General features: G+C 44.7%; 1 protein-coding gene across 2 annotated transcripts in view; it reads left to right on the plus strand.

Moving 5' to 3' along the window:
• SEC23B (SEC23 homolog B, COPII coat complex component) overlaps positions 1 to 16,562 on the plus strand; it is a 37,647-nt gene that overhangs the window by 1,694 nt on the left and 19,391 nt on the right. For both annotated transcript variants that reach the window (XM_081257321.1, XM_081257322.1), the window contains exons 2-11: positions 1,078 to 1,301; positions 2,698 to 2,755; positions 5,571 to 5,657; positions 7,018 to 7,254; positions 7,378 to 7,463; positions 8,612 to 8,756; positions 9,175 to 9,333; positions 9,694 to 9,809; positions 11,822 to 11,945; positions 12,948 to 13,028. In XM_081257321.1, coding sequence (XP_081113447.1) covers positions 1,081 to 1,301; positions 2,698 to 2,755; positions 5,571 to 5,657; positions 7,018 to 7,254; positions 7,378 to 7,463; positions 8,612 to 8,756; positions 9,175 to 9,333; positions 9,694 to 9,809; positions 11,822 to 11,945; positions 12,948 to 13,028 — 1,314 coding nt within the window. In that variant the 5' untranslated portion in view covers positions 1,078 to 1,080. The remainder of the gene's footprint in view (positions 1 to 1,077; positions 1,302 to 2,697; positions 2,756 to 5,570; positions 5,658 to 7,017; positions 7,255 to 7,377; positions 7,464 to 8,611; positions 8,757 to 9,174; positions 9,334 to 9,693; positions 9,810 to 11,821; positions 11,946 to 12,947; positions 13,029 to 16,562) is intronic.

Below are 16,562 nucleotides of genomic sequence, written 5' to 3' on the forward strand. Positions count from 1 at the left end.
TTTGGCTTCTCTTGTTGCGGTGGCTTCTCTTGTTGTGGATCACGGGCTCTAGGTGAGTGGGCTTCAGCAGTTGTGGCACGCGGGCTCAGTAGTTGTGGCTCACGGGCTTATTTGCTCCGCGGCACGTGGGATCTTCCCGGACCAGGGCTCGAACCCATGTCCCCTGCATTGGCAGGCGGATTCTTAACCACTGAGCCACCAGGGAAGCCCTATAATAGATTCTTTAATTTCTTTTTTTCCCCATTGTTCTCGAGAGTTTTGTTCCCTTGAACCCTAATAGCTGAAGTGTGTGTTAGCCTAGATTTTAGTATGTAAACAGGATGGAGTTGGCATTATCTGGGTTTGAAAAACGTACTTAGTCTGAATGGCTGTTTTATTAACTGGAATCTTCCAAGGCATGAGCATAAGCGACTGTGGTGAGGGGACAGGAGCTGGTGAGGAACTCACTTAGCATAATAGCAAGTGTGCCTTTGTAATTTTCGGGATCCCAAGTAGAAGTACCTTGGCTAAGAACTGGTAGCTGTTCTTGTTGTGAATAGGATTCGCACTTCAGTATCCAGTTCTTTTCTCCATAATTAACAACGGAAGGAGGGAAAGGGGACAAAACCAAGATCGCTTGGAATGTAAATTATAATACAGTATTTACTGGAATAGAGCAAGGAGGAAAGGGGGTCAGGGAGGAAGGTAGCTGGGTGCTGAAACAGGGTTTGAGACTTAACCCTTGGGCACGGTGCTGAAATTGGCTTGGCTGAGATGATATGTGATCCAAGAGGAGATTTAAATTACTATTATTCACCTACATGCAGCTTAGAGATAACCAAATGATTGTAAACCTTCTGCCCCTTTTATTTTTTGAAGGCTAGAAAGGAAGGCTGAGAAAGGAATGGGAGAGGTAGCTGTGAAGTTAATTGGCTCTTGGGGGTCAGAGAGAAGTAAGATGTTGTCATCCTCCAGTGACAGGTTCTTCCAGACTAAGTGTTTAAGAAACGTGGTGTTAGGTGGTCATCTTTTTTTGAAGTTCAGTTGAGAATTTCACATATGATTAAACTTTATCTTTAGTGTTTTTTTTTTTTTTAGACAATGGCAACATACCTGGAATTCATTCAGCAGAATGAAGAACGCGATGGCGTGCGTTTTAGTTGGAATGTGTGGCCTTCCAGCCGTCTCGAGGCTACAAGAATGGTTGTTCCCCTGGCTTGTATCCTTACTCCTTTGAAAGAACGTCCAGACCTGCCCCCTGTACAGTATGAACCAGTGCTTTGCAGCCGGCCAACTTGCAAAGCCATTCTCAATCCACTTTGGTATGAATTCTTTTAAAAACTAGTAAAAATGATGAATACAGTAAATTATGACTTTCCCGTGATTCTCCTAAAAGTGACTCAGTTGGGCGAGATGTCAAATTTGAGATGAGTAGTAAATGGCGAGAGTCTTAGGTGATGAATGCTTGTGGAAATCTCCCTGGCCTGATATTCCACATAGAATTAGAACTTATGGGAATGAGGTAGAGGTAGAGGGAAAGGATTTGTAATTTTTTGTTTTTTCTGATTTTCAGTTTGCTTTTGCCTTAACTGTTGTTTTTATTGGTGTCTTTTAAAGCATTTTCCAAAAAATATCCAAAAGCTTTAGAGAGTTTTCTTGTACCTACCTGGTATGGTGATGCTGTATGGCAGGAAGAGGTAATAGGCAGAAGAAATTTGAACTCTTGATGATTTTATTGTTAAGTGTTAACTTTTTTGTGCCTGAAATGGTGACCTATGATAGCTCTCTTAAATGTGGGCACTCTGAAAGAATTTTTTTTTTTTTTTTTTTTGCGGTACACGGGCCTCTCACTGTTGTGGCCTCTCCCGTTGCGGAGCACAGGCTCCGGATGCGCAGGCTCAGCGGCCACGGCTCACGGGCCCAGCCGCTCCGTGGCATGTGGGATCTTCCCGGACCGGGGCACGAACCTGCGTCCCCTGCATCGGCAGGCGGACTCCCAACCACTGCGCCACCAGGGGAGCCCAGAAAGAATTTTTAAACAAGTGAAGAGTGTCATAAATACTCTTTAAAAGATAAACTTTTTATATGAGGGAACATTTTTTACTTCATTCTCTTTGCTCTTACTTGGTGTGCCCATGTATAAGATGCTGCTGCTCTTCTAAAATAATAGCTGATCGTTAATTTTCTAAATGTAGAAAGGGGGGGAAAGCAACTATAAAGCATTATCTTGAACCAGTTCTAGGAAGTGTATCAACCCAGAAGCATTCTGCTCAACTTCTTCAAGTGAACTAAGTGTGGTTAAAGTCTGAGTTGTTTTTCCTGTGTGTTAAATGTCCTTTTAGTATTAAAATTTCATAGTTTCATATATTTGAACAATAAAGACATTAGAAAAATCATAAAGAGTATGTTTAGATAACAGGGAAAAAGGAAATAGCCTATAATTTTTATAGCTCATGAATTTCTAAATATTATCTAGGAAATCAGAAAAGAGCAAAAAGGCTTTAGTAGTTGTTCATTGTTGCTGCTTGAAGGAACCTTTCGGTGCACTCAGCAGCCAGAACTCTAGCTGCAGAGAATGTGTTGCATACCTTCATCCATTGAGGCACCCACACAGGAACACACATCCGTGTGATTTACTGAACAAGAAGTTTACACTTAAATGCTTTCTACCTTAAAAATGAAAACGGTATCTGGTTGTAATATTTCTTTTTTTTACAGTCAGGTTGATTATCGAGCGAAGCTTTGGGCTTGTAATTTCTGTTTCCAAAGAAATCAGGTATGTGAACTGTAATTATTTGACAAGTATTTCCTGTGTTTCAGTTTAGTTGTCCTACTCTGCAAAAAATTAAGTGAGGTTGAATTTGTGTCTGCCCTGGCACAGGGCACCTGTCAGGGTGATATTTCTTAAGCCTAATAATGAATGTTGAACATATGTGATTTTTGTTTTGAATGGTCATTCAGTTTCATTATATGAGTCTTTGTCTTTGCTGTGGAGGGGACATAGATTTCCTTTTTTTTTTTTTTTTCTTAAATAGGTTTTCTGTAAGCGCTGAGAATGTTACTCTAGAAGACAGATAAGGTGTTTATATTACATTTGACTTCAGTTTATTCTAATTGGATAGTGTACATTACTGGATTTTCATTTTCTGATCTTTCTAAGTTTTAGGGTCGAGTTGATCTTGTTTTGATTTAAACATTTTTAACTACTAAACTAGTAGCTCACAAATGATGAGAGAGACTTTTCTTTGAAATGAACTGTGCCTGTGGAGGAAAATGTTCAAAAAGTGGATTATGGTGATTATTGCACAATTCTGTGCATTTACTAAAAATCATTGAAGTGTACATTTAAAATGGGTGCATTTTATGGTGTATAAACTATACCTCAATAAAGCTGTTAGAAAATAATTATGCCCAACATAATATATAGTGCTCTAGCAGATCTTAAGATATTAATAACATCCACTTGTTTATTCTTGTATTTGATCATAATTGCTTAACAGCCTCATTCTCAGATAGCACACGCTGAGTCCAGTGGTGAAGAGACCAGTGTGCAGTTGATGACTTTTAAGTATAGTCTTGGGAATTAGAAGCAGATACCATACAAGATTTATCTCCCTGGGCGATTCAGAGTATATGCAGATCTTAAAAACATTCCTACCCCCTATTATATTCAGAATTGATGTCTGTTTAATGTACTTTATTGTTAAAATTATAAGGCATCTAAAGACAATGTCAACAGAGTAAAAGTCCCACCCAGAGAATGGGTGAAAATATTTGCAAGTCATGTGTCTAATAAGGGATTAATATTCAGAATATATAGAGAACTCCTAATACTCAACAACAACAGGAAAGCCCAACTCAGAAATGGACAAAGGACTTGGATAGATATTCCTCCAAAGACGATAGACAGATGGCCACTAAGCACATAAAAAGATACTCATCGGGGCTTCCCTGGTGGCGCAGTGGTTGAGAGTCCGCCTGCCGATGCAGGGGACGCAGGTTCGTGCCCCGGTCCGGGAAGATCCCACATGCCACGGAGCGGCTGGGCCCGTGAGCCATGGTCGCTGAGCCTGCGCGTCCGGAGCCTGTGCTCCGCAACGGGAGAGGCCACAACAGTGAGAGTCCCGCGTACCGCAAAAAAAAAAAAAAAAAAAAGGTACTCATCGTCACTAATCATTAGTGATGTTTACCAAATGGTCCAGCATTCCCACTTCTGGATATATACCCCAAAGAACTGAAAGCAGGGTCTTGAAGAGATACTTACACACTCATGTTCATAGCAGTGTTATTCACAATAGCTAAAACGTTGCGACTGATCCGAGTGTCTGCTGCCGGGTGAATGGATAAGCAAATGTGGTCTGTATGTTCAATGTAATATTAATAGCCTTAAAATGCAAGGTGTTCTGACTTACGCTACGTGATCGAACCTTAATGATATTACTGAGTGAAATAAGCCAGTCACAAAAGACAAATACTGTATGATCCCCCTTGTATGAGGTACTTGGAGCAGTCAAATTCATACAGACAGAAGGTAGAGAGGTGGTTGCCAGGGGCTGGGTGGGGGTGATGGGGAGTTACTGTTTAACAGGTTCAGAGTTTCAGTTTTGCAAGATGAAAAAAGTTCTGGAGATGGATGGTGGAAATGGGTACACAACATTATAAGTGTATTTAAGACCACTGAACTGTACACTGGAAAAAGATTAAGATGGTAAAATTTACCATGATTTTTAAAGATTGGGGGAAAAATCAATGTACAAGCTACAAATTTAAAATGTTTGTAGAGAAAAAATAAAACACCTATGACATTATGTTAAGCACCAAAAAGCAGGTTGCAAAATTGTGTGTATAAGGTAATCTCAGCTGTGCTTAAGTAGAAAAAGTGTGGAAGGAAATACACCGGGATGTTGACAGTAGCTGCCTCCAGGTGATAGGAGCATGGGGGGTTTGTATCTTTTTCTTCTACTTCCCAGTTTTTCTACAATGAACATGTATTACTTTTTTGATAACAGCTAGAGTAGTAAACCCAAATAAAAGCTTTAGTCTTCCATGTAGATTACTGATGAGACAGCTAAAATTTCAGCCCTTAATTTGCAGGGCAACAATTTGGAAATGGTTTTTTAATAGTGTGTGTTTTAATGATTTAGAAGTTACAAGATAACCTAAAACTGCATTAAGAAAAAGTTCCAATGTGATATAGATATAGAACAGGGTTATAGATTTTAAATTCTGATTAAAAAATGATTGATTGATTGATTGATGCCCCAGGTCTTAGTTGCAGCATGCAGGATCTTTAGTTGCGGCATGAGAACTTTTAGTTGCGGCATGAGACCTTTTAGTTGCGGCATGCACGCGGGATCTTGTTCCCGATCAGGGATTGAACCTGGGCCCCCTGCATTGGGAGCTCACAGTCTTACCCACTGGACCACCAGGGAAGTCCCTTAAATTCTGATTTTTGTATTTTAGTAACATGTTCTACATCTTGTGCTCTCAGAATTGATATGTGGTCATTAACTATTTTTATAAATGGAAAATAAAAGGCATAATGTATCTTTCAGCCCTCATGAAGCATTGCTTTGTTTTCTTCTCTTCAGTTTCCTCCGGCTTACGCAGGCATATCTGAGGTGAATCAGCCTGCTGAATTGATGCCCCAGTTTTCTACAGTTGAGTACGTGATACAGGTAATTGTTTGCTGCGCATTTAAGGAGCAGTGTTAAATTGAGCTTCTTTTGAAATACTTTGTCTTCTTTGTCTCTTGCCTGTCTGGACGAGTTAAAGCTGTGAGGCCCACAGGATCCTGAACATTAGGTCATGGCACGTGTGCACGTGTTGGCATCGTTTTCCCGTCTCCATAGAAGGCTACCAAAAAGGTAGCACTGATTGAGTTCAAAACCTGCCCTCCACAGCCTTGTCCATCTCAGTTGATGGTACCCCATCTTCTAGTAGTTCAGCTTAGAAATCTTAGATTCATCCTTGACGTCTCTCTTTTTCTCACATCCCCTATCTAATCCATTAGGAAATCCCTTGCAGTCGATATTCACACTTGATCCAGAATCCAGCCACTTCTTTCTCCCCACAGCTCCTGTCCTGGGCCAGCCCCCGCCTCTCACTTGAACTATTGGGGCAGTCTCTTAGCTCTTCGCCCTGACTTTACCCTTGCCCACTTTTATTTTATTCTTCACCCAGCAGCCAGGGTAACTCTTTAAAAACATCACATTAGGTCTGTGTTCAGAAACCTCCAGTGGCGAAACTGGCTCCCTTTTCACCTGGAGTAATAGACAGTCTTCAGAGTTCTGTATGAGCTGGCCGTGTTACCCCTCTGACCTCAGCTTCTTTTAGGGTCCTCGTTCAGCCAAATGGGCCTCCTTGACTTGGCTCAAGCGTGCTGGGAACAGACGTGCCCCTGGGCCTTTGCTTTGGCTTTTCCTTAGGCTAGAGCTTTCTCCCCTATATCTGTATTGCTCCCTCCCTCTCCTCCAGGTTTTTGCTCAAATGTTACTTTCTTAATAAGGCTGCCCTGACCTCCCATTTAATGGTGGAGCCTCCCTGCCCCCCCACCCCCACCCCATGCCCGGCCTTCACAATCCCTCCCCCTTTCTCTGTTCCGGAAAGTTAGCTCCTGAGGCAGGCAGGGATCTCTGGCCTTTTGGTTCGCTGATGTATCGCAGGACCTGGAACAATGCCTGGTGTTCAAAAATGTGGAATAAATTATTGGATATAAAGTAGTCTTTACGTCTAGTTTGTTTTGATAAAACTTGTTGTTTAATGAAGTAAGTAGAGGTTTGTTTCGATGTTCTTATCTCTGACAGTTAGTATAAATAAAGACTTGTTACTTACATAACCTGTTTTGCTTCTTTTTTGGCTGAGCCATGTGGCTTGGAGGATCTTAGATGCCCGACCAGGGATTGAACCTGGGCCCCGATAGTGAGAGCGTGGAGTCCTAACCACTGGACCACCAGGGAACTCCCTTGTTTTGCTTTAAAAAGAGCTGGTTATGTCTATTTGTATATTGATCATTGTGCTGTTTTTCTTTGCATAAAGCGAGGTGCTCAGTCCCCTCTGATATTTCTCTACGTGGTGGACACATGCCTGGAAGAAGACGACCTCCAGGCACTCAAGGAATCCCTGCAGATGTCCCTGAGTCTCCTTCCTCCGGATGCGCTGGTGGGCTTGATCACGTTTGGGAGGATGGTGCAGGTCCATGAACTCAGCTGTGAGGGGATTTCCAAGAGTTATGTCTTCCGGGGGACGAAGGATTTAACTGCAAAGCAGATACAGGTTAGTGCCTTGCTTGTCCCCAAGCAGGACCAGGGATGTTTCTTAAAAATTCATTAGGGAAAAGGGAAAAAAATGTCATTCACTTGTAGTGTTAAGGGAAATGAGTCTTTCTGGTTTGTGTAGGACATGCTGGGCCTGACCAAGCCTGCCGTGCCCGTGCACCCAGCGCGCCCGGCACAGCCGCAGGAGCACCCTTCCATTTCCAGCAGGTGAGCTTGGACGTGCATATGCACAGCGGCAGCCGTGGGTGGGAGGGAGGGACAGCGGGAGGGCTTTTGTTTTTTATTTTTAGAGGGGAAAAAAAAAGACTCAGCCTAACCAATATTTAATGTTTAATAACAAACATGACAAATCAGTGTACGTTTAAAATTTATAACTAAGTTAATATATAAATATATATGTACACACACATACACGTGGGGCAGATTTGCTCAAAATATTTTTCCTGTTAGAGTTGTATCATCACAGAGGTTTTGAGACCACTGTACGCAGTCATTCCCCTCTTATTAGATACATGGCTCTTGTCCTTTTTGATTCTTAAGTAAAGCTGGGGAAACTGAAAAGGCTCCTGTTGGGTGTCCTCTAACAAGCCTGAGATCGGGCACTTCGTTTACATGGCCCGCTGTGCTCCTAGGGCTGCCCAAGGCTGGGTTAACAGTCGGCAGACATGATAAGATGCTTTGTTGACATGCCTGGCACAGCCTCTTCTCTAAGAAACTGGTGTTCCTCCCTGTATGACTCCCAAGGTTTAAGAGAAACGCAAATGGAGTCTTCAGAATGATGAAGATTGTCCACGTCCATGAACCTTACATGGACTGAGTTCATGTTAGCATGTCCTTAGGGTTTTTTGCTGCTTAAAATTTAATTGAACTGATTTGCTCCTATTTGAAATTGATTCTTTTTCCATGCTATATATGCAGGTTGCTATATACTAGGCTTTTTGTTTGTTTGTTTGTTTTTGCGGTACGCGGGCCTCTCACTGTTGTGGCCTCTCCCGTTGCGGAGCACAGGCTCCGGACGCGCAGGCTCAGTGGCCATGCCTCATGGACCCAGCCGCTCCGCGGCATGTGGGATCTTCCCAGACTGGGGCACGAACCCATGTCCCCCGCATCGGCAGGCAGACTCTCAACGACTGCGCCACCAGGGAAGCCCTATACTAGGCTTTAAATGACATTCCTGAATAAAATTGCTTTGAGTTTTTTGTGTTTGTAGTTAGAGACAACTTTGAAGGAAAAAAAACTGCAGGTTTTTTCTACTCTGATACTTATTTTGAAGAGCAGTAACTATGTGTCATGCAGGCTGAAGACCAGAGTACTTTATTAAATCAGGCTTGACGTGTCCATTCAAAATCATGCAGATTTCTGCAGCCCATTCACAAGATCGACATGAACCTCACTGATCTTCTTGGGGAGCTGCAGAGGGACCCATGGCCTGTACCTCAGGGGAAGAGACCGTTGCGATCCACTGGTGTTGCTTTGTCCATTGCTGTTGGCTTGTTGGAGGTAACTCAGAATTTACTGGGACCTATCAGACCACACAAGCTTTCTCACAGAAGGTGTGTTTGTTGGCCTTGTCTGAAAAATCAGCTGTGACCGCAGTCAGCTGGCAGTGTTAATTTATCAGAACGTGGTTCAGTGATTGTTATTATCCACACTGAAGGAGCCCTTGGTGTTTTGAAAATACAAAACGTTTTCATGAGAAACACAAGGCCATTAGGGCACCAGGATCACAGTAAATAAAAGTGCGCCAGACCCTCAGGTTGAAAGAGAGAAGCTGCTTCTCAGTAGCGGCATCTGCGTTTTGCTGCAGTATCGTCAGTAGTCACGACAGCTGAGGACAACTCACATTTGGAGCATTTCTGTGGGAAACATGCTTGGGGTGGGCTGTATGTTCCTAAAATGCTGCCACTTACTGCTTTAGGGCACTTTTCCAAACACGGGAGCCAGGATTATGCTGTTTATTGGGGGTCCCCCTACCCAAGGACCTGGCATGGTGGTTGGAGATGAACTAAAGGTTCCCATTCGTTCCTGGCACGATATTGAGAAAGATAACGCCCGCTTCATGAAAAAGGCAACCAAGGTAGGTGCTCCTGGCTCAAGGCTGTAAGTGTGGTCACCCAGGTGGGGTTTAGGCTGCCCTGGAGTGACAGCTGCTCTGCTGAGGCCATGCTTTGTGGTCAGTGAGTTCCTCTTGCTGAGATGACCTTCCAGATCTCAGCTGATGTTAAGTATCTGTCCCAGTTCTGAGACCTTGGTTAGAGTGGGTGGCCCTAAAACTGCTAAAAGTGTTCGGAGACTGAAAACTGCAGTTTTATTTTATTTGGATGTTATGAAAGAAACTGTCTCCATATTCCTCTCTTTGATCACATCCCTGGTGTGGTAAGGCACGCCTAGTGAGTGATGTTGCTGTTCCATAAAGATAATTTTTCTCTCTTTGCAGCACTATGAGATGCTTGCTAACCGAGCTGCTGCAAACGGTCACTGCCTTGATATTTACGCTTGTGCCCTTGATCAGACTGGACTTCTAGAGATGAAGTGCTGCACAAACCTTACTGGGTATGTGGACAGTGAACCCCTGGGAAGAGTGAGAGTGCTTATTCTAAGGAATGAGACTTGAGTGATGGAACCGTGGGAATGGCCAAGGCTGGCTCAGATGAGCGTTCAGGTCACTCTGGGCTGCAGTTTCGGTGCCCGGGGAGGGTGTGGGGGCCTCTTGGAGGAAGAAGCTGTGATCAGAAGGGGGTCAGGGGTCACTGTGAACTTGTCGTGTCAGAGTAACTTCATTTCTTAGAGTTGTTGCAGACACCAAGGCAGGAAAGCAAGCATGGGGTATGTGGCCTTCAGCACTTCCTTGTGAGAAGGGGGGAAATAGGCTGAATGCTAGAGCAATTAGGAGACCCCTCACCTGGCTTATTAACCGCACCTCGTGACAGCCGGCACTCGCTCAGCCTGGAGGGTGCGGTGCAGGGCGGGCTGGGAGCCCAAGTCCTCAAAGCGGGATGGTGCCCGGCCAACCGCCTTCGGGGCCCGTGGGCACACTCGAGCCTCACCCCAGACCTCCTGAATCAGAGGCTGAGGATGCAGCCTGGTGGTGGGTTTTAACAAGCTCTCCGGGGATTCTGTTGAGAACCACCGATGGCACCACGAGTCTGAAGGCGCTGCAACATCAGCATCACCCGGGAACATTCAAAACTACTTTTGGTCTGGGTCTTGTTCTTTAAAAGTCGGATTTAATTAGCATGGTGCCTGGCCTGGGCATCAGCATATTTAAAGTTCCCGAGCGTTTCTGACGTGGAGCAGAGTTTGAGAAGCACTGGTGCGGCCCCCGTGTGCTCCAGGCACGCCTGAACACAGACAGCGTCTGGGAAACCTGCATTTGTGTGCAAGGCCCTGGAAAAGCAGTGGCAGAGAGCTGTGGGTGGGCCTGGGGTTCTGCATTTCTAAGGAGCTCCCGGTGGTGCTGCGGGTCCTCACTGAGTAAAGGGGAGGGGGTAGAACCCTGGTCATCTGCAGCTGTCCTGGGGACCAGCAGGCGCGTGAGGTGGTAGAGGACCAGCGATGCTGGCCTGGCTGTGCCGCTGAGTTCACTTAATACGCTGGACTCCCCCCAGTGCCCTGCGGGAGTTCTTGTCTTGGAACATCACAGGAAAACTTACACGTGTTTGTGAACACCCTCGAGTTTATACACCAGAGTTCACGTGTGTGTGTCTCTCCTCTGTGGCGAGGGACCAGCACTTCCCTCACACTCTCAGTGAGGCCTTTGGCCCCTGAGTGACAGTATTTAGGGCACATCACCTGTTGCACAACTATAGTATCGGGGAAATGTGTGAACAGTGACACTGAGAAAAAAAAAGACTTAGAGGTTTCAGTTGATGGCTTGAAGTGAGCCAACCGTTTGGGATGACTTCCAGCAAAGGCAAGGTGACCCTGGGCTGTGTTATGGGGTCCATCATCTTCAAGGAAGATCACAGTCTTGGTTTCCTTGGGGCTAGTCACACCTTATCCAGATTATATCATCATTTATTTTTTTAAACTTTTAATTTTGAAACAGTTAACAGATTCACAAGAAATTGCAAAAATAGTACAGCGAAGTCTGTCCATACTTTTCATCTGGCATCTCCCAGTGGTAGCATCTTACATAAAACATAAATACAGCACCATGTCAGAACCAGGAAACTGACTTGGTACAGCACAGTTAACTGTTGATACATCACGGACCGTACTTGGCTCTCACCAGTCAGTACATGCGCTCATTTTTAAAAATCTGTGTGCATGCCTAGTTCTTTGAAATTTTTATCCTCTCTATAGGTTTGTATAACCACCACAGTGATCAAGATACAGCACCGTTCTAAAGAATTCTATGTTTAATGTTTTAAAAATAGTGTCTTTCTTGAGTACAAATTGAACTGGCTGTTTTCCATTATCAGTAAGTGATCAGTAGCACCTCTGTGGACAGGCTTGCTTTTTTCTTCTTCTCTAAAATAATTGTTCATAAATACCCAGGAAGCATCTGAATGGCTTTGAGTCATCCTAAAGGTTCACTTTCTTTTTCCGTTTTTCTTTCCTAGAGGCCACATGGTGATGGGAGATTCTTTCAACACTTCTCTCTTCAAGCAGACATTCCAAAGAATTTTTAGTAAAGATTTTAATGGCAATTTCCGAATGGCATTTGGTGCTACGTTGGAAGTAAAGGTAGAATAGATTTCTAAAACCTTAATGAAAGAATAGTGTTCTTACTTACTTAGTAGTCATAGTTGGGGGAGCCTCACCCTCAGGACACGGGCATCTAAAGATAAGTTCAAAAGTTCCTAGCAAAATAATCCCAACAAAGTATATTCATTCTGTCCTTTGCTTCTCAAGAATGACCTGCATATTTATCAGTGTTTTAAACTGTGAGATGTCTGCTCTCCCTGCAGGGAGAGCAGGCCTTACAGAGGTGGTGGCCTAAGTGCCCACCCAGCCACCAGTTTATGTTTAGCGCCTGCCTGCAGACGAGCCAGGGCGTTCTAAAATGGGGCAGCATTGTGAGTTTGGCTTTTGTTTTTCCACGTAGGGACTGATCACTCTACACGCTTGATTCTGAGTCATTGAGAAAACATTCAGAGGGGCCGTTAGAAAATATGATGGCAAATATTTCTTTGCAAATTGGCAATAATCATTAAATCATCTAGGTTAAACTTTAAACAACATTGTCAAATGTTTGAGGTTTTTTTAAAAAGATGAAGAAGGATGGCCTTTGCTGAAATGAATTCAGATTTAAAAGTCTGAGTATGTTGGCCTCGTCATTGTGTCGGAGTTCGTAAATTAAGTATTTTTAAAGCAACACAAAACAGCATATTCCCTGATTGACATTTGTAACTAGTTACAACAGGTTTGTGGCCCAGGAGAAGAATGCAATAGCATTGGTAGAATTGCTGTCTTCCGTGTGCATGATAGTTTCAGAGTTGAGAAGGCAGAACATGCTGCTGCATCTTTGGAACAAAGATAACTCTGTTTCTAAAGGAGGGTTTTATTAAAGTTTTGGTCAGTTCACAGCAGCCCTGGAGAAGCATATACAAGCTTTTGCATGCTAGAATCCCTGTAGGATTTTCCCTTGGTGGAATGATAACCCTGCCGTTTTGGTTGTGTCCTTTGTGGGGGGGGGGGGGTTCTTGGTGGTTGTTAACCGTCTGGTCTCATGTCATTCTGCCTCAGACCTCGCGGGAACTGAAGGTTGCCGGAGCCATCGGCCCTTGTGTGTCTCTGAACGTGAAAGGACCGTGTGTGTCAGAAAACGTAAGGAAAACTCCTCCATCACCCTCACCTCCTGTGCCTGGGATTTGACCCCTTAGACGTGTCGGGGCTGGCTGACCTTGCATTGTGTCACCTGTTGGCTTGTGTCTGTGGTGAGGGGAGAGGGATAACTCACTGACGCCCACAGCCCTGAGGGGTAGTGTCATTTCCGTCTTTCCATCCATCGGTCTGAACGGTCAGAGAGGAGAAAGCTGAGGCTCAGAGAGGTTGTCTTGCGTAGGGTCAGAGATGACAATGGGGGAGCTAGGTAGGGACCAGGTTCCCCACCCGACTACCCTTGCTTGGGTGGCCACGCCAGAGAGCCACCAGGCATTACATTCTGTGCAGCACAGTCCTGCAGGGACAGACCCGTGTGCTTATTGCCCTTGAAAGGGCTCCCTCTGTCTCGCTTCGCAGAGACCGTTTTGAGCTGGTGGGGCGGTGGGTGACACTGGGGCGCATGCAGACAGCGGTGTTCCTTGAGTGACAGATTTGAGTACATGGAACGAAGTTAAGCTCTCACTAGGTGGGGCGACGGCCTTGCTGGTGGCCCACTTCCTCTGATGACACTTGAGCTGCCAGGTGTACACTTTTGGTCCAGTGAGGCCTGTCCAGGGTGGGTCTGGGCTGGGTTGTCACAGTCACGTCCTTCCCTCACCGTCCTCTTCAACGTGAGGCTGCATGGGAGAGTCGGGCGTGGGCTCGGTGCAGGTGTGGCCCTGACGAGGTGCTTCATGGCTCTGGGATCCAGCATCTCTGTCCGGGAAATGAAGGCAGTAATGGGACCTGCTGTGTACAGCACTGTTGGGAGGACTCCACGAGCAGCCCAGGTGAGGCACTTAGGGCAGTGCCCAGGACGCCCACCCTGGGTTTCACCTTCCCATGGAAGTGTTTGTCCTCATCAGCAAGGAACACTCGTTAGTGACTACTTAGAGTTAGTTTTTATTGAAGTTACCAGAGGCAGGTGGTTTGAGAGGACATTCCTGTAACCCTCTGGGTGAGGCAGGTTGTTGCCCAGGCCCCTGTGGTGAGTCCCTCATTACCCCCATGTACTCAGGGACGTGTACTCTTGTTTCTTGGCAGGGCTTTGGGAGGCTGCCCTGTTCCAGCATATTCTCCATAGACTTAATATCTGCCTAAGAAGGTATTATGACTTAGTACAGCTGTTCCAGGATCCAGTAGGGATCAGCCGTGAAATTTTTGGATGGGGGGTGGAGGAGGCAAAGGGGAGGAAAGTACAGTTTTCAGACACACAGGGAAGTTCTGAGAAGAGCATAATGCGTCTGTGTCCCCACCACACGGCGTCGGTAATCGTTGACATTTGGTCATAATTCCTCTGTCTCGTTTGGGCCACATTTGTGTTATCTACCTGATTTCATCTATTTGCCATATTCTTCTTTCATATCAATATTTTGCCTCTGAAAGCAAGTTGCAGACGTCTCGACACTTAGTCTGTCAGTGTTGCGGTGTGCATCTTCTGAAGACAAGGGTCTTCTATGTTATTCTCAAACCTGAGAAAACAGTGATTTCCTAATATCATCTAACATATAGTCATATGCTTTCCCTAATTTCTCTCCAGATGCCCTTTGCAGCTGTTTTTCCTCTCTAACCACTATTGTATTTGATAATACATATCCTTAGTCTTTTAAAATGTAGGATGGTCTTCCTGTCATTTTATTTATGCTTTTTTGCTTGTTTTGTTTTGTTTGATTATGTTGGTCTGTTGAAGAGACAATGCCAAGTGCCAGGAGTTTTCTGTAACCGAGTGTCTCTGTTTCCTTGTCTGACTTGTTTTCTGTCCTCGCTGTATTTGCTGTGAAGTGGAGGTTAGATAGATGATTAGATTCGGGTTAAACCTTTCTGTCCCCCATGCTTCCTGAGTGATCTGTGTACCTCGTGCTGAGTTGTGGTGAGGTGATGACTGTCCTTCAATTACAGGGGCCCGTTTCCTTTTTGCCATTAGCAGGAGATCTGTTGAACAAGATTGTAGCATGACATGAGTATCTTGTTTGCCAGTAGCTTTTCACCTTACGGTTTTAGGTTATCCATTGATTATCTTGAATCAGTGTATTTGAATCACAATAAACTGGTGATTTCCTAATTCCATCTTTACAGTTCTTCTGATCAAGGCAGGGTAGATGCTTACATAAGGAATTTGTGTATTAGTGAGAGAATACAGTGCTTGTGGGACTCTGGAGGGTTTGTGGCCACGCTTGGGGGTTGGTGCTATAGGGGAGGGAAATTTTTCTTTTTCCTCTACCCATCTTAGTTTCATTGGCTGGGACCCTGCAAATTAGACTGACAAAACACAGCTTAACAGGAGAAAAACACACAAGTTTATTAATGTGTGCATCACACACATAACACAGCACGTACATACTCAGCGATGAGTCACTCAAAGAGGGAGTTAGACCTTGGGATTAGTTGCATCTTAACAGTAAATGTTCTTTTACAATAAATGTGTAGATAAGTGACAAGACAAAGGAAAGGGACCTTGATCTTCTAGGGGTGGCAAATTGTGGAAGCGTAGACAGATGGGGGAGACGGATGGGAAAGGAAGGTGGTTTTACCAAGAGTTGTTACATATATTCTTCTGGTGCTGCCTCTGGACTGATAAGCATCTAGCGTTGTCTTTGGTGGTTAAGAAGCTCCTGCCTTCCTGGTAGGAGGAGGACAGAGAGTTTTCTATGTCTGCTTTTTAAAAATTACCTACAGCCTAAAATAATCTTTATGCCAGCCTGGCATATTTTGGGTGACATGCTCTGAATCCCCTTGATTTGAAATTTTAACAGGTTTCGTATTAAAAATGGAGTCAAAAGGTGTGGAGAGAGATTGGAGAGAAGGGATTAGCAAGGCAAGAAAGGGGGGCAGACAGGCTCCTCTTACTTCCTTGCCATTGTTCGTGGGTGCGGCCTTCACTGTCCAGCAGATGTTATGTGCCTCTTTTAGAAAAGGCCCTGAAAGGGAAGGTGAACACCTAGGAATCCATCCATCTCACAATCTTGCTTAGGAAAGACTTGTGAAACGCAGGGTGTCCTCCCCAGCCTCCACCGTAGAGCTGTGACTCTTTCCCCTCTGACCATCACCTTCCTGAGATTGCTGGTTCTGTGGCCAGGGACATGAGCTCCTGGCATGGCTTTGTAGAGAGACCGGACTGGTGTCAGCTGACAGCTTACAGTTTGGGTGGATTCAGAGTAACAGAAGAGGTATCATGACTCTCTTAATGCATAATTGTGTTACTTTCTAAGGATGGTATCCCATGTTATAATGAGGTGTTAAAATGTATAATATTCGCTGTCTCTAGAATGATCAAATGTATGTTTCAGAGTCTAGTCTTGGTTAATGGTTCTAGGTATTTGACACCTGCAGACTTTTCTTCTAGATGTCATGCTTAAAACAGTGATACCCTTTGTGTTTTAGTGTACTTCTTTTTTTTTTTTTTTTTTTTTTTTTTGCGGTACGCGGGCCTCTCACTGTTGTGGCCTCTCCCGTTGCGGAGCACAGGCTCAGCGTCCATGGCTCACGGGCCCAGCCGCT

The sequence above is a fragment of the Mesoplodon bidens genome (assembly GCF_964165515.1).
Source record: "Mesoplodon bidens genome assembly, chromosome: 15".
Classification (NCBI taxonomy): domain Eukaryota; kingdom Metazoa; phylum Chordata; class Mammalia; order Artiodactyla; family Ziphiidae; genus Mesoplodon; species Mesoplodon bidens.